General features: G+C 44.1%; 1 protein-coding gene across 1 annotated transcript in view; it reads left to right on the forward strand.

Moving 5' to 3' along the window:
- Nucleotides 1-2,132: 2,132 nt before the first annotated feature.
- Nucleotides 2,133-23,307, forward strand: part of LOC121344249 (protein LYRIC-like) — a 31,237-nt gene continuing 10,062 nt past the window's right edge. The window contains exons 1-8 of the mRNA XM_041420037.1: nt 2,133-2,205; nt 2,414-2,607; nt 13,027-13,086; nt 14,267-14,357; nt 16,654-16,722; nt 18,547-18,765; nt 19,686-19,760; nt 21,349-21,447. Coding sequence (XP_041275971.1) covers nt 2,133-2,205; nt 2,414-2,607; nt 13,027-13,086; nt 14,267-14,357; nt 16,654-16,722; nt 18,547-18,765; nt 19,686-19,760; nt 21,349-21,447 — 880 coding nt within the window. The remainder of the gene's footprint in view (nt 2,206-2,413; nt 2,608-13,026; nt 13,087-14,266; nt 14,358-16,653; nt 16,723-18,546; nt 18,766-19,685; nt 19,761-21,348; nt 21,448-23,307) is intronic.

Below are 23,307 nucleotides of genomic sequence, written 5' to 3' on the forward strand. Positions count from 1 at the left end.
TCTTGTTTGAAATCACTGATTTTTCTATCATGTTTATCGCTGTTGATTAAACATGAGCAGTGTCAGGGAAGGGCATTTCTCTTGGCTTTTGTGGGAGAATCCTTAAGTCTACTGTTAATACATCAGGTCAGAACCTTATAATTTCAGGGAAATGTTATTAAAAATAATTTAATTCCTTCCTTTTTTAGCAAATTTCATTTTTAATGATTCAATAGAAAATTGAAATAAAAATTTCAGCTAGAAAACTCTGCTTTGCCTTTACCATGAAAACTGCCCAAACCAAGCTTTTTGCCTTTTTTTTTCAGTTGCCATATGATTTTGTCAAATCAAACGGCTTTTATGAAATAATTAAACATTAACAAGACTGGATCTTATATTCTCCAGAAAACTTCCCAAAGCCTACCTTCATAATTTCAGCAGCCTGAATGACAAACTTTGCACAGAAGCAGACAGGTTTGACCAGGGCCCATCAGGCATTAATGTCTGCAGTATTTTGTCAGTGGAAATCCACCACATTGACAGAGAGGTGGTTCCAGCTCCCAATTATTGGACTTTCTGTCCAGGTATGAAGGGAGAGCAATTCCCCATCTGACATTTGCAATTAGCTCATGTCACACATAAATGGACAAGTATCTCCTCATGTTTGCAATAAAATTTCAGTCTTTCCATATAACATGATACGATAATAATTTGTGCTATTTTCATAGAGCAATAATGTAAGAGATATGCTGTCAAATGAGCCTGTAATAATACCAGGGAAAAAAAAAAGGTCTAATATGATGATGTTTATCTTTTTAAATAATGCCGTTAGAGGCCAGCCATAGTAATTGCCTCTATTGAAGAAAAAAAAAAAAGAAATAGAAAGGAATGGTGCAAAGCAGTAATCTCATACTCAATTAAGCAATGCTGACTCCTGAAATGTCTTTCAGCTTATGTTTCCCCAGGAAAAGAAAAACAAACTAATTTAGATGAGCTGAAAGTAGTGAATTTATGTATGAGCTGAGATATAGATTGTTTGCATTTTAACAGCTCAGACCTGAAGAGATGTGCCTTCATTTTACAAACAGAGAAATAAAGAAGGGTAAAAAATAAAAATCAGATAAGAAAAAAATTGCAAGTACCTAAACTAACCACATAACTGTGATTTTTAACTGTGGAGGAAGTCCCCCTCTCTCTGACATTTGCACATGACAACTCAGTTATCAGCTCAGGGCTCCAGATGGGTGCAAGATAGACATATTCTCACAAGACATCAGTATCAGGCCTAGGAATAGAAACACTCACATTCCTGAGGTTTTAAACCACAAGATTATTCAGTGCTGAAATTTAGAAGATAGGCAGTGTGAGATACAGACAAAAAATGGTAACTTGTGTGATCCATGTTTAAGCAGAAGCTTCCTATCCCAACAACAGTATTTGAAGGACCACCATACCCCCACAGCTCCCTGCTCTATATTTAGCATTTCTCTCTCCCTCCCAAAACCTTCTTCTCCCCATAAGGCCATTCAGCATGTAATTTTATTCATAATTAGGAAGGATGGATAATGAGCCTTCCCCATTGCTATATTTTCAGTGGGTTTGAGTTTGAGCTCCAGCACTTGGATCCACACTCAAGAGAGAGCAACCCCTGCTGGGTGTGAAATAAACAATGACAGATAAAAGCCATTCCCTTACCAGCCTTTTCTCTGCACTGGATTTACTACAAACATGACTTTTTATGCTGTTTTAGTTAAATAAGCTTTTTTGTTGTTATTGTTGTTGGTTTTTTGGTAGTTATGGCCCCTGGTAAGTCCCACTGTGTTTGTGCCAGGTGCAAGACACAACCATGCTGAGAGAACAAGGATCTCACTCCTTCCCTTCACTACTATTCAATGTTTATTTATTGCTCAGGGGTTGTCTTTCTAGATTGACCAAGGTAAAACTCAGCTTTCCACTTTAAAAGAAACTCGATGACTTTGAAAAAAGACTTTCTGAGAGCACCATCTGCACTTATTCATCAGGTGGCTGAAGAAATTTTCCATCCAGCACGGCAGAGCTCTGTGGTTCGAGGCGCTCTGCTCCGCGCTCCGCTGGCGGCGGTAAAATGCTGTTTGTCGGCGATCAGCCCGAGATGAGAGCGCATCCCGCGTTACATGGCAGCGCCTGTCATCATCACAGCGATGGTGCTCGATAACGACGTGTTTGTAGCGCTGCCTGACAACAGAAGTACATCCCTAAACACTGCTCCGTCTAGACTGGGGAATTTTGTAGAAAAGCATCACTCGTGAGCATCCCTGCATACCCCAGTCCTCGGCAAAACATCTGCTCTCAAACCAACGCTGCCGCCTCGAATCGCATCGCCTTCACCTTTCATCTCATCCTTCCACAGGGGAGACCCAATCCGTGCGTTAACCCCTTCCTCCCCCCGCACCAGCGATCGGCCGCGCCCGGGGTCCCACTCCCGCCCCCCGCGCGGCGCACCCGCCCTTCGCCACGAGCTCCCGTAAGCACCGACGTGTCCGCGCCCCCCGGGAGGAGGAGGAGGAGGATGGCCCCGCGGGGGCCGGCGGCCGGGCGGCCGGGGCGCTGCCGGCGCGGCATCCGGAGGAACAAAGGCGCACGGCGCAGGTAAGGTTAGTGGGGGTCGCGCCTGGCCCGCTCCACAGGACGGGACTAGCATCCTTCTGTATTTCCTCCCCCGCACCTTTTCAGGGCAGAGAACTGTCCTGCATCCCCTGCGTCCGGCCCCACCGGGCTGCTGCCATCCCATCTCACCCCTTCTCATCCCATCTCACCCTGTCTCATCCCATCTCATCCCGTCCTGTCCCGAACCTCTCGGTGTGATTTAGGGGTAAGGGGCTCAGCATTCCCCGCTGAACGCTGTGGTGGCATCAAGATGACAGTGCAAGGCAGCCCAAACACCTGGCTGGGGCTTGCTGTCACTGGCCTTTCATCCGCCGTTCTGTGACAGCATAACTCCATCTGAGATTGATCCTCTTTGCAGGGCATTATGAAAACTCCAGTTAATGTCCATCATATTGTCCATCATATTAAGAAGGGATATACAAGAATAGTATCCATAGTACAGTGTTAATACAATGTGCTAATTATGTGTATTTACTCCAAATCAAAGCTCTGTTGCTCCTGCGTGAATACCTGGCTGTGAGCTGATGACCATGGCCACCCTGTTGAATATATGCTGTGAGTTAGATTTGATGCAGTGTTGAAGTTTCTGTATGACATTGTCATGACTGTTCCTTTGACACACTGTAAGCTGTCTGTAGCAGAAAATCTCAGTGTAAATTACAGAAAACAATTTCACCAAGCCACTGCAATATGGAAACTAAAGCGCTCAGAATAATTTACCAAACATAAGTACGTACTTAAAATTAGTACATCAAGCTTTTTTTAAACATTTTAGTCTGTTACTGTTGTCTTCTAGGTCTCATTTCTGAGCAAGACAAACAAAATGAATTTGCAGGATTTTTTTAAGTGTGCTATAAAATAAGTGGGTTTGTTCCTCAGGAACAAAAATGTGTCAGGCTTTCCATTGTAACACTCGTTTTTAAGCATTTGTTATTTTGTTGTGGAAGCTTTAGCTTTTAGTTGGATTATAGTTACCTTTTAATAAACTATTCCATTTTAGGGCATTTTTTCTTTCATCAGTCAGAGCAGGATCTTGACCTGGCAGCACAAATACCCCTGAATTAGTAAAGAAGAATTAAATCCAAAAGCAATCTGAAGAGAGCTGCCAGTGTCAAGGGGTGAAGAAGGATTTCAGTAAGAATTTTAGTATACCTTTATAATCATTGATACTAGATAACTTGACTTGCCTGCAGAGTGACTGAAAAATTTCCAGAGCCACCAATACTGGAGGCAGTGTGGGGCAGCAAGGGGAGACACCCACTTTATTGTTTAATCTATTACTATTATCTCCTAGGTCTCATTTTTGAGAAAGACAAAAAAAAATTTTTTTTAAATGAGTTCTATAAAGTAAGTGGTTTTGTTCTTCATGAACAGAAATGTGTCAGAGACAGTCCAGGTGCTGTGATGGTGGCAGGGTTATTAGTTCAAGCTTATGGCATTGATTTGAATAGATATCTTCTAGTCAGAGATGCTGCATCTCACAGGCCTAAGTAACAGAAAGCAAAGAAGAGGAGGGATAAACTGAAGGGATAAATTTGTTTACAGTCATGTGCAGTTTCTGCCATTAATCTTTCCAGTGCTGAGCAATTCCTACTCTCTAGGGACTGGGCTCTAGCAGTTGCATTTACACAGTAGTGTCATCTTGTGTATGAGACCCACTGATTATTGTGCAGAGTACAGAAAACATGGTCCTGAGGAGCTGGAGGATGAGAAGAGGATGATCAAGAAAAATAACTTAAAAGATCCTGAAGATAGATAACCCAGAGAAAATGTCTTGCATGCTGAAATGAAAAACGAAGGCTTGTCCTCCCATGACAGTGCCATGCCCTCTCCTTTCTCTGTTTGTCTCTTTTGTTTTCTTTTCCCCATGTGCCTTCTCCACTGCTCCTTGTCATTTCCCATCAGGTTCTCTTCGTCTTTGGAACATATCCTTGAGGCAAAAAACTGTATCTCCTTACTTAAGTGTAAAATGCTGCCCTGCTTTGGCACTTAGCTGATGGGAGCATGCCAGAAGAGCCAAACACCTTTGATATGCTGAAATTTGCGTATGAAAATCTCCACCAAAGAGCAGCAGAGGTGTCATTAATAACAAAGTCTCCCATTCATACACATGGCCAGTGTGATAAGATGGGGTGTGCAGGTATTACAGGAAGGGACCCCCTCTCTGCTGCCTGTTGAGATATGAAAAAAACAAGACACAAATTGCCTGCAGTGCTTAGGTGTGGTGATAGATCCCAGCCGCCAAACATCTGCATATCCTGGAGTGGTGGGTAAGTCAAGATCTTAATTAAAAGAACCTAGGTGGTTAATTATTTTTTCAGTTTGGGAATGCATGTTTGCCAGTAATTCCCAGTTGCTGCCCCAGGGGTGGGCTGTCAGGTTGCCTTCCCATGAAACCTGCTCTTACTTGGCTGCAGGATGATGTAGGACTGATCTTCTTCCCCTTGTGTGTCCCTACTCCCCATAGCAGTAGGCAGGCAGACACTGTCCAGGAGCCACGGTGCCCAGTTAGACCCAGACTGAGTGGCTTGTGAGATCAGTCTCTTGAACAAACTTTCATAGAATCATGGAATGGTTTGGCATGAAGGGGACCTTGAAGATCATCCGGTTCCAGCTCCCTTGCTGTGGGCAGGAACACCTTTCACTAGATCAGGTTGCTCAGAGCTGCATCCAGTTTGTCCTTGAATACCTCCAGGGATGGAGCACCCACCACTTGCCTGGGCAATCCATTCCAGTGCCTCACCACTCTCATGGTAAAGAACTTCTTCCTGATATCTAATCTAAACCTCCTCTCTTTCAATTTGAACTCATTCCCCCTTGTCCTCTAACTACATGCTCTTATAAATTGTTTTGACCTATCTTCCCTTGAAGTTCCCTTCAGGTAGGGGAAGGCCTCAGTTGGATCACTGTCATGGTTTAGAATGGTAGTCCCCAATTTAGTGTGCCCACCAAGATTCCCCAAAACCTCCTGCTCTGCAGATTTTCCCCTCCCACCTACAGTGGGATGGACTTGAGTCTTGGAGGCACAAAAGGTAAAGATCATAAACTGAGATAACATCAGTTTAATGGAAACAGCAATGAGATAAGAAAACGAACAGGAACAGGAGTAATACTAATGACAGAGGGTACAAGAAAAGGAATGATTTACGCAGAAACCCCTTGACAATAGACAATACCATACTGGCAGGAACCCTTTCTCTCCAAAAGAGAATCCCTTCCCCTGACACTCCTAGTAATGTCTGTAAGGTGGGATAGAATAAGCTCTGGGTCCTGGCTACACCCCTAACAGTTTCTGCAAAAAAAAAAATTTAACCCTGTCCTGTCCAGAACCAGAACAATCACCCTGAAGTCTCTTTTGCACGCTGAACAACCCTAGTTCTCTCAGACTTTCGTCATAGCAGAGGTTCTCTGTCCCTCTGATCAATTTGGTGGCCTCCTCTGAACTCGCTCCAACAGGTCCATGTCCTTCCTGTGCTGGGACCCAGGGCTGGATGCAGCCCTGCAGGTGGGGTCTCACCAGGGCAGAGCAGAGGGGCAGAATCCCCCCTCCCCTGGTGCTTTGGGTGCAGCCCAGGACACATTTGGCTTTCTGGGCTCTGAGAGCACATGGCTGTGTCATGTCCAGCCTCTCACCCACCACTTTGTTCCAATAGATACATGGCCTCCACACAGTCATACAAGCACACTTTGAATGTGATCTCATTATGCATAGAACAAAAAGTTACATTCTGGCTGTTGTCACAAAGCCATACACACAAAAAAAAAAAAAAAAGGTCTAGAAATTATGCTGAGTATGTTTAGTCTTTTTCAGAATTGCCTTTTCCCTAATTTTGTGAAATTGCTAATGAGACTTGCTGGAAGCCAATAGATCTGAGTGGCAGTTGTTGAGTTGGGGGTTTGTGTTTAATCAGAGTTCTTGGGCTGTTCTGCAAATTGGTCAGTTGCAAAGAAGAGCATTTTTTACAAATGCAGTGACATAATCTTCCTTAAGCAGCTTCTAAAAATATGTGCTGACACATTCCAAAATAAAGCTTTCTGCTTTTCTGAAGTGTCTTTGTAAGCTAGAGATAATTTTTGCTTCTTGAAGGATTGCTTAACAGTACCAGAACTACATATCCATCCCTTCAGCTCCAGAGTTTCGCAAATAGATGTTTTCTTTTACCTTTTCAGGTTGCACAGTATTTTTCATGCCAATGCAACACAGTTGCACAAATATTTTTATACTGCTATCTTGGATGAGAATTGATTTTTAAAGTATCCTGGAAGGTGTTGGAGTCTGGTAATTGCCTCCTTAAAATGGAGCCTTTATCCCTTGTTGAGATGGTGCTCTAATTAATCAGAATAGAAGATCCCAGGAAACTGATTTCTTCATCCCTCCTCACAACAGTAGTTTTAATCTACTCATGCTGCAGAAAATCTTTCCCCAGATATGTTTTTTTGCCCTGATGATGAGAGCAGCTGAACTGAGGTAGGTATGTGTCAGGTGTGAATTGTGTTTATGGCTGCTGCGTGGCTTCTCACGTGTCCAGGGAAGGCTGGCCAGCTGGAGGAGGTGTAATGCAGGCAGCACCATCTTAAGGATGTTTCCCTAAATCTTCTTGTGCAGCTGCTTTTGGATAAGAATGGCTACATATGGCAAACCCGTCTCCCACTCCTTGTTATCAACTGTGTTTGTGCCTGAGGGATCCCTATGGACAGCTTCATCCCTGGGAATATGTGCAGACAAACAGGTTTTCTGTGCTGATTGCCCAGATCCTTTTCCACAAGGTTCTTGGAGCATCCATTTGATGGGAGAACTGTCCCTTTCTTTTCTACATTAGGTGCCATAAAGGAAAGGAAACATTTCACATATTTCTAGTGTGTAGTTCTGTATAATTCTGTCTGTTCATTGCATGTGTTTCCCTTGTAATTTTCCTTTCCAACAGACTCTTCTTTCCTACTGGGAACACATTTGTCTGAAGTGATTTTGCCAGGGAAAACTTTGTGTTACCACATACCAATAACAGCTATTAACAATAAGATTATTAGTACTTACAGTATTGATCAAAAACTCTGCTCTCTTTTCCCTCCCCTTTGCAGATATGTCTCTGTACTGTTGTGAGTAGCCATGTCCCAAAGAAGGTCCTTTGCGTCCTTCTGCCATGCATGGAGAGCCACTCAGTTTCCTTTGCTAACAAAAACAACATTTTTTTGGCTTTCCATTTCTACCTGAGCAGAAATTGCCATTGTGTTATCCTTTCTCTAGCTGTTAGAGCTGAATGAGTGATTTTCTTTGAAGCTGGTACTTTCTTGTTTCTCTGATGGCCTCTGCCTCTGCCTAAAGTCCATCCCTTCTCCCCTCACAAATGCAGGCTTGTCTTTTCCCATTCACCTGGTTCTCACTGGTTTAGGGAACAGGTCTCCCAGAGCAAAGTCCATCATCAGGACAAGACCATGTGGCAAAGCCAGACTGGCCAGGATGTCTGCTTCCAGTTATGAACCAGGGTTAATGAAACCCAGCACTGCTTTGTTTCCCAAGCCGTTTGTCTCGCTGTCTGTGGATGGAGGAACACGAGCCCCGTCTGGCTGCAGCAGCAGCAGCAGCCCTTGGGTTTGCTCTCCCTGTGGCCCAGCCCCAGGAGAGAGACAAGAACCCATCTGCAGAGAGCCAGAAGTGAGCTGCAAGTGGTGCTGCAAATAATCTGACTCAGAACATGGAGTGTAGGGAGCAAGGACCGGATCTACCAGAGGATGCTGAGAGGGATGAAGACTTCTGCTCACTTTTCAGCTTGTTTAAGATCTACTGAGAAAGCTGAAAGTGCAGTCATACCTTGTTCAGTTGTAACAGAGCATGTTTGAGGGAGATTATTTCCCTGCTTAGAAAGCACTTTTCTTTTTGTTCTTTTCTCCCACCCCCTCCCTTAATATTTTAATTTAGTGCATATTGGTGTTACTTTTGTCATACCAGTATTGCCTTTTGGCCTACATCCGTGACATTTTTCTGTGTTGTAACATAAAGTGAAAAAAACTCCAGTTTTTTTCAGTGGAATTGAGCACTATGAAACAATTTAATTGAAGTACTTCTTAAATCTGGAAATGGTTTTGTGTTCACAGACCCCCTGCCAGAATGGGGTAGTTTTGCTTCCTTTCATTTCCAGTGTCCAACCCACTTAATTTGAGTTTTCTGAAAGTGGTAGCTGAGAACAATTTTCTGAATCTTTATTCATGTTCTTAAATTAATTTCCTGATTTCCAATGTGTGAAGCATATAATAGCACCCTTTGGGTTTCATAGGCTGAGTTTATTTTGTCCTAGTATCCCTCTACTGGGCAAACCTTTCCATGCCTTCCTCAGGAAGGCAATTTTAAGCACCTTTCCCAAGAGGGACGAAGGGCAGTTAGTGAACCTGAAGCTGATATTCACACAATTTTTAATTACTCCTCTAAGCAGTTGGTGGCACTGAGATGTGAAAGCAGGCAGCCTGATCTGATAGACACAAAGATGTTGGGTTTTATAAAAATTATTAGTCTAACAGAACTATTGAAATGCATAAAGGTAAGTCTCTAGGTGTACAGCTTTATGGCTTTGAATACAAGGTTTATAAACCCAGCATTTTTTGGCACTTGGAGATGTATCACTTTGCCTCCTTTCTTTGTGACTTCATGTAGAACTATATTAACAGCATAAAATAAATTAAACACTAGCTCAAGAGAATCAGAAATTGCTAGTTTCAGAACAATAATCATAAATATAACCTTAAGTTACATAAAAAGAGAAAAAAAGGCAGGGGGTGGGGGGGAAATCCTGTTCCACTGGGTCACGAACCAAATGGCCATGAACTAAAAATAATCTTTCTATTGTTCCACAGAATGTGAGTAGAAATTAATATGCTAAGTCTGATTCCACTAAAAGTCCTGATTCTGTTTCTCTGCATATATTTCATGTATTTGGAATTGCACTTAAGACTTAATATAGTCATTTAATGTGGTGGATTTAGATGTGTTTTCCCTGTACAAAACTACATTTTTCATTAAGAAAAAAATTCCCCTGACAATATTAATTTCTCTTTAATGATTGCATTAGGTTAAATGAAATAAAATAATGAAAATTCCTTTTTTCTTTTCATAGTGGCCAAATGGCACGATAAAGAGGCATGACTAATCCCCTACCCTAAGGGCTTCAAAAGGAAAGAATAGGGTAGGGTGGGGTTCCTCAGCCACACAGCCAGCTTACTGCCTGAAAAAGGGTTGGATGAGAGCAGGATTTAATACAAAAGGTCAGGCTAGCATAATACATTTCCACTGAAAGGAAATAGAACTCGTAAAAATTCTTGGTGATGAAAGAAAGGGAGTTGCTGGTATTACTGAAGGATGGCAGAGAAGCAAGAGATATTTCAGGTTTGAAAAAAGAGCATCACCACAGTGGTGGGACATTTGCTGAGCATCAGTCAGTGGTCAGGTTTGGTATTTTTTTGCACTCAGCTGTTCATTAGGAAGGATGCAACAAGGTTCAGGAGTCCCAGGTGGGCACTTAGGGCTGAATAGCCACTCAGTCATCATGAAGACCCCTGAGACGCAGTAAATGACTGTCAATAGTATATATTTAATCTCCTAGTCAGTGATGGAGAGAGATGGGGATGTTTGTCTAGCAGGTGAAATATCATTTCAGTAGCAAATGTTGTGCTTGTCTGGTAAAAGTACAGAGCAGTCAGGTTGGCGAAGCACTAAAACAAAGTGCTGCAATTTTCCAGCTCCTTGCTTACTGTCATTTATACAGAGAAAAGGTCCAGGAACGTGATCCTGCCCCAGCTGAGACAAGTCTGTCAGAGACAATATCGTTTGCATCTTCCCTGATGCTCCGTTGCACTCAGCGTTTTCCTTCTGGATTCTCCTTGCCTGTGTGAGGGCCCTGTGCAGCCTCGGGCTGTGCTCGCTTACCCAGCCGGGGGGAGGAAGGCACTTTCATGTCCTTAATCCTGACATTTCCTTGGCTCTGCCTGCAGTCCCTCGTGCTTGCAGAAGCATCTTGATATAAAGGGAGCCTAACAGGAGGTGGGATGTGTCCTATCCTCTTATCTGTGTTTCTGGAAGGCTGCAAAAAAGCATCCTCCTCCTTGTCTCCTAAGCTGGTGTTGCTGTTTCTGTGCCCATGGTGGCAGTCTTGCTCAAAGTGCCTTCACTTGGGAGGTCCATTTGCAAATCTTTTAGAAAACAGTGAAGATTTCATTAGGGAAACTGGGAAATCACCAGGGTTTGATGACATCAGGAAGAAATATTCCACTTACATGTTGTTTGGCTTCCCCCAAACATCTCTTCTTGCATTCATCCAATAAAATTCAGTTTTCCTGAAGTTCTCTGCCATGTAATTGAAAGTCATTCCCCCAAGATTCTGTATTGCACAGGAATTGTTGTCCACTGAGACAAGATCTATGTGTATTTTCACACATTTAAATGGACAGAAACATATGCTGAGAAAGAAAGAATAATATAAACTCAAGATTTTCTACATCTATGTAGTTCAAATATTCACCAAAATGCCCAAGTTTTCACCAAGATGCCCAAATTTTCACCAAAATTTTCACCCAAATGTGGGATATAAAATGCAAATGGTTTTGTATTTTATATCCCACATTTTATGTGAGAAGCTGCTTCCCTCCCTGCTGCAGGTAGAGTGGGATTTTTCCCTTGAGCAGAGTAGGAGATGGAAAACTGTTTGCTTTGTGGTGGGATTTATGGAGTGCCTCTAGTAAATGGACCCGAGAGGCTTAGAGGAGAGTGTCCATGGGAAAAAACAAGACAGCCTTGCTAGCTACTAACAAATGTTGCTGGGTTTTAACAGAGAAGTAATCATTTTACTAATGTTCAGAATAACATAATTGTAAACAATTATATTGTTTGCATTTGATAGCTGCAGAGATGGAGGAGATTTTGGCTTAAGCTTATAACGTCAAGCTGGTGGAATTACTGATATAACAGGCAGGGTTTTGCCTCCTGCTACTGTGATGTTTCACTGGAAGACCTCAAATCAGTGTGCAAAGTCCACAGTTTTGGGGCTTCCTCTCCTAATCATTGTGGAAGTTGGGATGAACACCAGCCTGCTGGGTCCGTGTGAACCAGGGGCTTGGAACTGGTCTAGAATTCCAAGCAAACACCTCCAGGGATGAAGCATTTGCCAGCATACAGGTGCCTGTCATGCACTTCAGACCTTTCTGAGACTTGTGAAAAATAGCTCAAAAATCCTCAAAATACCAAAGAGATGACCATTAAGAGTCTGAAGGACTGCAGCCCCCCTGGGTCCGCTGGGGAGAGACGTGGGCAGTCACCCACAGGATTTTATCTGCTGCTAATGAATCATGGCCCCATCTCAGGGACAGAGATGACCCGTGAGAGTGGGGAGAGGGAGGAGGAAGCATCAGCTGCCTTCCCTTCCCCAAGAGGACTGGGCACCTGAACTCGAGAGGATTTTGCTCCAGGCAGGGCTGCCTTCACCTCCCAGGGACCCCCTTGCCCCAGGCAGAGGAGGCAGAGGATGGATCAGGGATTAGGGTGACAGCCTGAGTCAGTCTCCCTTCTGGGAGATGTGAGTTCAGCTGGGCATCCCAGCAGGTCTGATGGGCTGAAGGAAGCCTGGGCAGTGCTGAGCAGCAGCTGCATTGCACAGAGAGAGCAATGCAGAGAAGTCAAGAAGTGCCATACATCCAGCATCGAGCTGCCCTGTGTGTCAGGGGGAAACAGAGGCACCTGTGGAGGGAGCTTCAGCCTTGTCCTGGATGCTGCTGGCTCTGCATAGTGTGCAGTGGCCCTTGCTGGCACAGCCCTTGCTGTCTCAGCTGCAGATTTACACCCTCCTATCCCTGTAGCCGGTGGCTGGCAATTCCCAGGGAATTCTGAGACAGCTGAGATATTAGTCAAACTATAATTTGAAAAGTCCTTAAACATTTATTGTTTGCTTTACTGGATCTAGGTAGGATAAAATCTATTCTTTTGGTTGGTTAGATAGCAAGGGAACATAAGGTCCACCCCAACTGGTAAACAAGAATTAAAAATAAGAATATTAAAATAAGCCCTCTCATGTCTATGCTGTTTCTTTAAGACAGGCTTACCCTATTTGAAAAACAACTTTGATCCTAGACAAATCTTATGATAAACCATAAATATGTCTGCTTTGGAATAAATCTTTGTAGAGTTTCTGGATTTACATTCATGAAGGCTTAGCATACACTAATTAATTTGGAATAAATTACTCCAGTTGGAACAAGGCCACAAATTCTAGCCCAGATTTGTACAGGGGGTTACTTAGCTGTATCTTTCAGACTATTATATGTATGATAGGAAGGTATTGAAATAAATATATTTCTATATATATTTATACATACACACATGTATATGTACTATAATTCATTTTGTTATTGTCCACCTCCTAGGTTCCAGTGAATGGCCATCTTATCACATCAGTCAACATCAGAGAAAAAAAGCTCCTCAAGGTACCAGCAAGAGTTTTAGAGTTTATGTATTATCTTTCAAGAGACAGTTGTTTTTAAAGGATGTTCATTTTTTTAAGGTAGTTTGTTCTTCCTTGGTCTGCTGCACTTAAGAGATGATGCAGGAATATAAGACCATGTAATTTTCTGGCACAACCACACTGTAGTGTTTGTCACTGCCACCTCAAGGGGGATGGTCTCATCATGCAAGCCCAGAAATGGGTGCTGGAATCTCCTGTATTTCCATTCTAGCTGTGACAGGGACATTTCCTTGGGTCTGTTTAAGGGTTTTACCTTGGGCATTGAGCCCTTGTACTGGTGTGGAGTAAGAGGCTAATGCTTTAAAGAGCTTCCAAGGCTTTACAGCAAGTTCCAAGTTGCCCAGAGAAGCTGTTTGCCCTGTCCCTGGAAGTGTTCTAGGCCGGGCTGGATGGGCTCTGAGCAGCCTGGTCCAGTGGAAGGTGGCAGGGGCATCGGAACTGGGTTGTCTTTAAGGTCCCTTCCAAACCATTCTGTGATTTTGTGATTCTAAGTGAGGAGCAGCCCTTGAGCCTGGGCAGGGAGCTATATTTTCTGGGAGGGAGGGGTTTCCCACCTTGGAAAAGTCAAGAGACACTGTTTAAACTAGAACATTCAAAATTTATGGTTTTGGGTTAGCGCTAGTGTTTCATCAAGTTGTATGAAAACAGCTACTTCTATGCCCTTTCAGATTAGTGCAAACTGCATTAAAAATAGGCTGTTCCATGGGGGGAAGGTGGGCTGGGGTTTTTTTTGTTAAGCATTGGCAGGGTCCTAACTCTTGGTTATAGCATTCCTGATTTTAAAGGGGGTAAATACTTTAGATTTTCCTCCTTCAGAGGAAGAACTTTAGAACTTAGGAACAATGAATGCAAATCTTACGATAGAGCGGGTACCTGAATTAAAATGTGAACTTTCTAATGTAGCAGATAAATTAAGATTTGTAGATCCAAAGCAATAGCATTTATTGATTTAGAATTTGCAATAAAATCTGCTCAGGAAGACTTTTGCACACATTTAAAAGACTCCAATAACCCTCTACTCTCCCTGAGTATCATGGGTTATCTCCATTTCACAACTACTGCCCTGACTCTTTCTTTCCTCTGGATGAAACATAACAAATACTGGTTTTATCTTTCTGCTCTATATCTCCTCTATACTGTAGCCTAAGAAGAAGAGGAAAACTCAGTGCTCAGACAAGGAAGTGCCAAAAGATCTGCTTTCTGTGGAAAAAGACAAACTGCAAGAGGAAGAAGGTAACAACGATCTGATTCTTCTGTTATCTGATGCATATTACCAAATAATAACATGGGATGAAATATGTCAAAAGGGAGGCCTTCTCCACTATTCCAGAGGTCTGTGTTAGTGGGGAGAGCTGCCAGTTTGAGAGTTATTTCTATCACCTGCTCCTTCCTCCATGTAACTATGTGGACAGATGCTGTTGTGATATGGTTTAATTACAGAGGAGTAAAGAGAACTAACTCTCTTTGAATAAAATGGATTGAACGCTGAAAGATTTGAATATACCCAAAAAATGTGATTCAAACCAAATGAGCTTAGATGTTGATGTAAAAAATTGATATATTTTATTTAATAGTAAAAGAGGCAAAGAGAAAGAAAGATAAAAGAAAGAAAAAAAATGGAAAAAGAGGTGTGTGGGGGAACAGGAGAGTGACAAAGATTAGGAATGTATCACCCCTCCATGGGGTGGTGAGGGTCCTCTGCCTTAAAGTATAGAATCCCATGGATTAATGTACATTTGGGCAGGTGGGAATGCCCATGTGCCTCCCCTGAGGGGGGCAGGTTTGACACTGTCCCTTCCAGCACTGTGGATCTCCTGCATCACGTGCAGTGCTGTGGTGCAGGGTCAGGAGGGGGCTCCTTTGATGAGCCATGACACCCCCTCTGCTGTCCCTCACATGGATGTCCCTTAGATGTGGCTTTGCTGGGGTGAAGGGGCCCCACAGCTGAGCTGGTCTGCACAGCAGAGGGTGGGCGCTCACTGGCCAGAGGCTGTGCCACACACCCAGAACCTTTCCTCCTCCCCATTTTGGAGCAGGGTCTGTGTGAGCTTGGCACTGATAAACCTGGGGCTGTGGCCTCCACCTTGAGCAGGTGCTGGGCTGGGCTGTGGGTGCTCTTCCAGATGCTTTGAACAAGAGTATCACTCTCCTTATCTCAAGTTGCCTTATGGGTTTAACTCACAGTTTGGGGTTTCAGTCAGGAGGCCCATCAGGGCTTTGGTGGTGCAGCTTCATTATGCACTTTTCCTATAAGGGGCAAAAGTCCTTCCAGAGATGTTTAAGCCATAAACCACAACATTTCAGTCTCTGACATGGGTCATGTGCTTTCCTGCCACACTCCCCAGGTCCTGACTGTGTACAGAGGGAGGACAAATCTGCAGGTGAGGAAGGATCTCTGGGCTCAGAGGCCCAGTGGTCAGCAGGGTCCTTCCCCTAATCCTGTGGCCTCTGCCATGCTGATCCGCAGATGGAGCAGCACTGTTGTGCCCATGACTGAGGCTGGTAAAGGTGCTGGGGCAATTCACAGCCAACTTGTAGCACGCCTGTGAGCAGGGCCAAGACCTTTGTTTCAAGCAGATCTGCAGAGAAATCTGGCAGAAGCCAGCAAAGCTCAGGCAGCTAGAATTTCACTGGAAAATACATTGCATCCCATGAGCCCCTCTCTGCCTCCCCCCACCAAGGGTTGCACTGAAAACAACAAATTCTAAGCTTTTGTGGGCTTAAAAGATTACAATGTGATTAGTGTGGTGCTGAGAGCAGGAGAAGCCCTCGCTGCTGCTGGACCAGAATCCTTCCTGGGGCCTGTGAGACTGCTGGGGGAGAGGGGACACAGCAGAGGCTTTCTGCAAATGGATCTGCAATTTTTTGAATGGATGAGCCAGCTGAACTGTGTCATGTGCTTTTCAGGAATGCTTCTATGTGTTCTTCAGGGATGCTTCAGAGAAAGGAAGTGTCTTGGTCAGCTCCAGGGGCTGTGTTTTTTCCTTCATTAACCATTTTTGCCAGCCCCTCCTCTGACTTCTTGGGTCATGGAGGGCATGGATGGAGACAGGATGTGGCCCCACGGGTGTGAATGAATGTGTGTGTAAACCAGCTGAGTGGGAGAGGGTGTCCACACTGTAGGACAAGTCTTGGGGATAGAGGAACCCAGTAAAACAAAGCCTTATTTAATGGTTAAGATTTACATTAACTTCTCCCCACTGTCAGACATGTAAGGTGGCCGATGCTCTGCTGTGGCATCTCCCCCAAGGGAATGGGTGTCACATCAGGCTGACACACGGGACAGAAGAATATGTGCAGTTACATGAGTCAGGAGAACAGACAGGTCTGTGATAGGGATTTCTTATGTAACACATCTCTGCGGAGGAAGCAAAGGCTGCACACAGGAGACATGCTGCACAAGATCTGATGCCTCTTTTACAGCCAGCATCAGAAACTTTCAGATGGCTATTTACCTTGGTGCTGAGCAGTAAAGGCAATGAAGACAGTTGTTTGATAGCTTAAAAATGAACTTTGCTCTCTGTTGTAGGAGTTTGGCAGACGAAGATCAGCAGCCGTGAAAAGAGACACTTAAGGAAGGAAAGGCTGAAACAAAAAGGTAAATGTACAGGCTCAATTTACACCCCTAATCTGGCTGGGCTTGTTACCCCTCCCCACAGCCCAGCGTCTGTTTGCTCTATACAACATTTGGCAGCAGAATCCATGCACTTTCTGAGGCTATTTACTTAAGAAAAAACAGCTTTGGGAGCTTTTACTTGGGAGCTTGCCTTTTACTTCATGCTCTCATTAAAACACGCAGCAGAGCACACAGCATTACCCACAGGGCTTTGAAAGCAGCTGTCTGGTAGATCATAGATCTGCTAAAGGCTTGGTGTCACGTGGGCTTGTTCCTTTTGTATGGCTTGATAGAAGTTTTCTGATAATGGACATTTAATAACACAAATCATTTTCTCGGTTCCAAACAGGTTCTTTAGTCCAGGATTGCCCAGACTAAAGAACTATAATAGGAATATACTCTTATCGTAATGAGATAAAATGAAATAACACTTTGTGCTCACTCCACACTTTTTCTCTGGGGATTTCAGGGTGTCTGCTGTGCACTCATGCCTATATACATTTCTGCTAATCATGTTATATATAATAACCACTATATGAAAGCAGAAAATGGAATTAAGACATTTGGAAGTATTTTCATTATCTGTGATAAAATGATCAAAATAAACTTTAGGTTTATAATATTAGAGTAATTTAGAAGCTAAGATAGGAGTTTGGATATTGGAGAGATATAGCTGGATTAGGAGATGTAGCTGGATATATGCGTGAGTTAGTGCACTGTCGCAGTAAGGTTCTTAAAGTGCTCTCAGGTGCTCTATTAAAATTGAAGGGTAAGGGAACAGGAAATTTCAATAGAAAAATATACAGACACCTTGGGACTACTTTATCATTTGGATTATATAGAGTTAAATATCAAGAGTTTAGATTTTTAACTCTAGGTCTATCAAGGGTTTTTAAAGGCTGCAGGTGCTGAGGTCTCCGCTTTCTCTCCAGCAAAGTGAATGGGTCCATATGTCTTTCTTCATGTAAGTTGACCTGTTGTCATCAGTGGTGCCAGCTCCACATGCAGAACCCCACAGGGACCAACCCTAAGGTCATGCAGGTGTTAAGGGCTTTGCTGATCCAGGAAAGGGAGCTCAGTTCACCAAGTCTCATTTGAAGCACCAGAAGTCTTTGGTGCAGCCCTGCAGCCTGGGCTGTGCAGAATGCTGAGCCCTGTGATCATGCTGGCATGGGCATTTCCAGAACAGTGAGATCTGATCTAGGAAGAAGCCCTAACCCTACCGAGTGCTGGCTGCTGTTCCCTGGCAGGGGAGAAACAGCAGCATCACCATTAAGGTATGTGAAGGTGGAGTTGGAGTCAGCAGTGGTCTCCTCACCAGAGCTCCAGAAAATGCTTTGCTGTTCTGAAGGCCGGAGTCATGAAACTTGAGGAGTCCTTTGGAACAAAAATGTTGGAGATAACTGTCATTTTTTAAACATTCATTTGCCTGCATTGATTTTTCTAGCAGCCTTGAACGACCAACATCCAAGAGGTTTGCTTTCTTTTTTCTTGGAGGTCCAGCTGTTCTCTTTCTCTCCCTTCACTGCTCTGGGCCCCCAGCAGGACTCTGGAGGCCTTGAGCCCCCTCTCCAGGAGGGATGCCCAAGGCCACTGTGGCACCGTTCTTCTCACATTGGCCTTCCTGTTTTCCACTTCAGTCTCCCATCCCAGGAGCTGTCCTTCACTGCCACCATGTCTGTAAATAATTTCAGTTGGAAATAGTCCAATGGGTTTAGATGAGCCTTTGTTCTGCTTTCTCTCCTGAACAAACTCTTCGTTGTAATTAAAAATAATGATGATCCTGTGGTAATGTTTATTCCCAAGAAGACCCCAGCAGAGCATCTCTGGGTAGCTCAGCGGCTGAGCCAGCCTTTGACTGGGACGAGAAGAGAGCAGTGTGGCCACTCACAGAGGACACTGGTGGTGGTGGAAAAGGTGCTTTCTTTGCCAAGGCAGAGTGTGGGACTGTGCTGAGGGGCTCAGGAGCCCTACGGGAAGAATTGGCACCCTCCAGGTCAGAAGATGATGTTTTCTCCAATGTAGGTGAGTGTTGACATTCCAATATTGCCAAGGGGAAGCTTCACAAATTGCTGTGTCCTCATCAGAATGCAGCCCCACTGACTGTTCATCCTGCACACACAGTGTTGCCCACTCCCCTAGGACCCTGCTAGGTGTCATTTATGTCCCAGCAATGTGAAAAGAGGGGTCCTTATGGCAGGAATTCCTTGTGTTGCAGATTACCTGCTGGGTGCAAGTTGTTTTCTACCCGCAGGTACTATTTGTGTCTTTTACAACCAAAGTCTTGCCTTCTGAGGATGCTCACACATGGTCAGAGTTAGGCTGCAGGGAATATATTTCAAAAAAGGAAAAGGCAGGGTATTCCTAAATCAAAAGCATTTGATTTGACAACATTCTCAGTGATTAACTGAGCATGGTGGCTGAACTGAATGGTATATAAGGCCACATGATGACTCACCTTCAGTGGCAGTAATCCAGTACTCTGATGATTCAGAAAGTGCTCTTAGGTTGCTCTCATGTGAGTTGCCTTCTCTGCTAGAGTCCTTTTCTTGCAAAGTACAGGGTTGATGGGGGAGGACATTAGTACCATTTTTACTCTAATGCTTTCAAAAGGCCAAATTCCAATACATGATGACAACTTTGCCAGCAGTGGATAAAGAGGGGGGGCATCAGTTCAGATGAATGAGGAATTTTAAGTCCAGAGAAGTGCCATGATGGTGTGACATGCATGTTGAAAGTCTGAGGTGTACATGGTGATGGGGCTGGACTCTCTCTGTCCATAAAGGTGATTTCTCCTTGCCTGATGCTTGTCCAGCAACAGCAGTGGATGTAGGCTTGGAATGAAGAGAACATGGAAGGCCTGTAATAAGCTTGGGAGCATGAGGTGGAAACTGTGACCATGACATCAGATTTTGGGTTATTTTTTGTTTGCATTTTAAATTCAGGAACATGGGATATTGCAGATGTAAAATCCTGCCCTGTGACCTTTGGGACATTGTCAGATCTCTCCAGGGATTTAGGTGAGTGGCCTCTCATTGTACTTCTATCTGAATTCTTCTATCACTTTCCTAGCTGCTTGGCTGAAGAGGGCTCTCATTGATCACACATGGGTCTTCTCCCCTGGAGCCACATCTCATTAGTCACTCTGCCTTGCAGAGCTTGCTTGCATCTGCAATCCAGCACACAGTGTTTTAGGGAGCAACATCAGAACCTTTTATTGAGTGCTTTCCAAACTCGCGTACTCATCTTGGAATCAATTAAAAAAAATACTGCCTCCCCTGCAGATTCTTTCTGTTAGGTTGACTCACACAGAAGGTTTCTGTTGTGTTCTGATAACCAACAAATTGAGAGAATTTCAGACCGAGGGAGGGAGTGAATATGTAGCTTGGAAAGGCTGTGTTAGGGGCTGCCTAGCCAGCAGCTTCTCATCCAGCACAGTGAGGGATTTCCTGCCTGAGCCTCTTCCTACGAGGCCTTGAGAAGGATGGAACATCTCCTTATTTTGCTTTAAGTCTCGTTTCTGGCTTTCACTTTGCATTTTTGCAGCTGTCAGTCTTCACTGATTGACTGCACACTCCCCTGGTTCATACATTCCCTGCCCACCAGGAACTCACATTTGACTGAAAGTTTAGCTGGATGATGAATGCAAAGTCTGGTTCTGAATCTATCAGAAATGCTAAAGACAAGCATAGGTACATATAGATATCTGTGCACAAGACAGTGTGTGTGATGCTAGCCAGAATGATGAAATCAGCTTCTAAAGCCAGATAAGGCAATTAATATAACACATGCCATATTTAACCATCTGTTTTCCAATAGTTTGTCAGTGGATTCAAGCAGTTTCTAATGTGTAAGTACTCAACAGGAGAAATATTTTTTAACATCTGCATTTATGCAGCAAAAAACCAAACTGATACACAACTGCATAAACCTCAGAGTTCATTAGGTGAAAGGAAGAAAGGAAAAGTCAGAGATGTGAAAAAACCCTTGATTTATGAACGATATGAAGAATACCCTAATCTGTTATGTACAGGCCTTAGAAAGGGCTGAGGGGAGTCATTCAGGATGGCATGAATCCTACTGGTTGCTTTAGTTACTGAAAGTAATCATCAAAGCAACTTTTTCCTCCAGCAGTTCTCTCACCTGTGCTCTTTCATGGAGCAATTAATCTGGTAATTACAGATTTCTGTTAGCTTGAGCAGAAGAAGCCTCCTCATTGAAGGTGGTGGGAGTTGGAGTTGGATCCTCTGGATGTGGCTTTTGTTCTGCAGGAATTACAGCTCCCTTCTTAGGTCCCCAACAGAGATGTGCCAGAAGTTTACTTTTCTGAATGTTGTTATTGTAGCCACTCCTGAGTGAGTTGTTTTTAATAACTTGTGCACGTAGTGTCCTCATCCAGCCTTTGTTAATAAATCCACAGTGATGAGAAGCACAGATTAATGTGTGGCTTAAATTACATAACATCCAGGCATAGTGACATAGCGAGCAGACAGAGGCATGATTAATTGGTTTTAATAATGTGAATATACCTATGTGATTATCTTTTAGGTTTGGGATTTGGGCTTTTTTTGGTTTAATTTTTTTAAGAATATGCTTTCCTGTGTGCAGATAACGTGAAGAGTAAATCATCTGAGGACAGTCCTTCCAGATGCTGTTGGCATGGCAGCTCGACTTTCCTCCCAGCAGATGATGCGTGGCAGGGGCAGGGTATGTCTCTTTGCCCTTTTTCTGTAGACAGACAAGTGCACCAATGCAGGAACTCTCTTCAGTCCATTCCCTAGGCCACAGACATCAGGGTCCACTTCCCATGTGGGTTATTTGCTCTTTAGGGAGAAATCCCATGTGGGTCTAGTTTTGAGCAGGTGCCCAGAGCTGCTGTGAGCTTGGTCAGGGCAGCAGCAGTTGTCCTCATGGAACCCTTGAGAAGGGCAAGAAAGTGCATTTTATTTATGTTTTCCCTCTGAAGAAAAACAAATAATGCAGTAGGTGCAGTCTGTTTTGGTGCATACATACTGGTGCAAAGTGTGACTAGAGCTCCTGGGCAGCAGCAGCAGCTGCAGGGGCTGTCTGCAGGCTCTCCAGCAGTGCCCCGCTCTCAGCTGCGGGCAGATAAGCTCAGGAACAGGACAAGCGCAGGGTAATCCCTCCCCACACCCTGCAGAGAGCGGGTCAGGGACTTCCTGAGCCAGAGGCAGCGAGATGGGCTCTGTGTTTCAAAAAGCCCCATGTGTTAGCAGTCAACTCGGGTTACTGAATTTGTGAAACGAGTTCAAAGCTGTGTTTGGTTTTCATAACTGAAGCATTGTTTCCCTCCGTCCCTCCCATGGTTGTGTGGGAAGGTGGAGCTGAGTGGCCTTTTCCAGGCAGCTGCAGCCTGGGCTCAGTGGGGTGGCTGGGGGAGAGCCATGGGAGGACAGGGTGCTTTTCAAGCTCCGTGTACCTTTGCCAAAATTTTAAATTTCCTTGGAAATGCCCTGAACCCAGATGCAGAATACAGTTCCAGTGCATTGTGGCAGTCAGGATTTCAGTCTTTTTATGATTGGTAATGAATGTGTTTTTAGTTTTAAAAGAAAGACAAGCATGGGTCCTGAGTGGCTGGAATAATTTGGCATGAACAGTGTGGGTATTAGATGACCTTTTGGCTTGACCTTTTGGTCAGGATCGAGTGAAGTATTTATATATACCCCTGTTGTTGGGAAGCCTTTCCTTGCTCTTGCAGGAATCATGGCTGATGAGCTGAACAAACCTCTTTGTGCTCTAGCTGCTCTGATTGCTTAACTGCAGGAGAACCCAGAGGGGTGGAATGCATTAAGGAGAAAAGATTGTGGTTGTCTTGCTTCTCTGCCCAGCGGTAACTGAAGCTCTGCAGCAGATGCATCATTTTGGCCGTGATTTTATAAATAACACAGTTTTATTTAAAAAGAACAAAAGCAAAACCCCCAGCCCTGAGCCTTCCCTTCTCTTGGTGCTGTGTTTCTTTACCCCTGTGTTGCTGCAAAGGGTGCTTGGCCCTTTACAAGTTTGGAGCCCCATCGCGCCCACGCGGGATGGAGGGAGGCAGCGTGGGCAGCTCTTCAGCAGCGTTCCCTTGCACTACATTTAGCACATGTCAGACTTGGCACACTCTGGGCTTGATCTGCACTTGCAAAGCCAAGCAGAGCTCTGCTTTTGGAGTTCCGTATCTGTCTGAGAGTAGAACGACAGGAGCAAATTCAGGAGCTCGCTTCTGCAAACATCAGAGCAGAAGTGTTTAGAGGATTCAGTCTGTCTTACAGCTTGCTTTTTTGTCCTGGTATTTTTTATCCTTTGAATCATCATCCTTGCTATTGATGCAGGGGAGGGGTGCATTGAGAACATGTATTCCCTGAATTTAGATGAGGTAATGGTTGGCATTAAGGTTGGTGCTGCAAGCAAAATGTGCTCTTAGACAGTTAAACATGGCCTGTTAGCTCTTGCAGGCTTGGAAACTTAAAAAAAAAAAAAGCCATTCATAGCCTAAATATGACCTGGGGTCATTTTATCAAATCCAGAGCAGTACATGTAATGAGTCTCTTTGTTCTGTGCTGG

Source organism: Onychostruthus taczanowskii, unplaced genomic scaffold, assembly GCF_017590055.1.
Source record: "Onychostruthus taczanowskii isolate IOZ18803 unplaced genomic scaffold, ASM1759005v1 scaffold11, whole genome shotgun sequence".
NCBI classification, from domain to species: Eukaryota; Metazoa; Chordata; class Aves; order Passeriformes; family Passeridae; genus Onychostruthus; species Onychostruthus taczanowskii.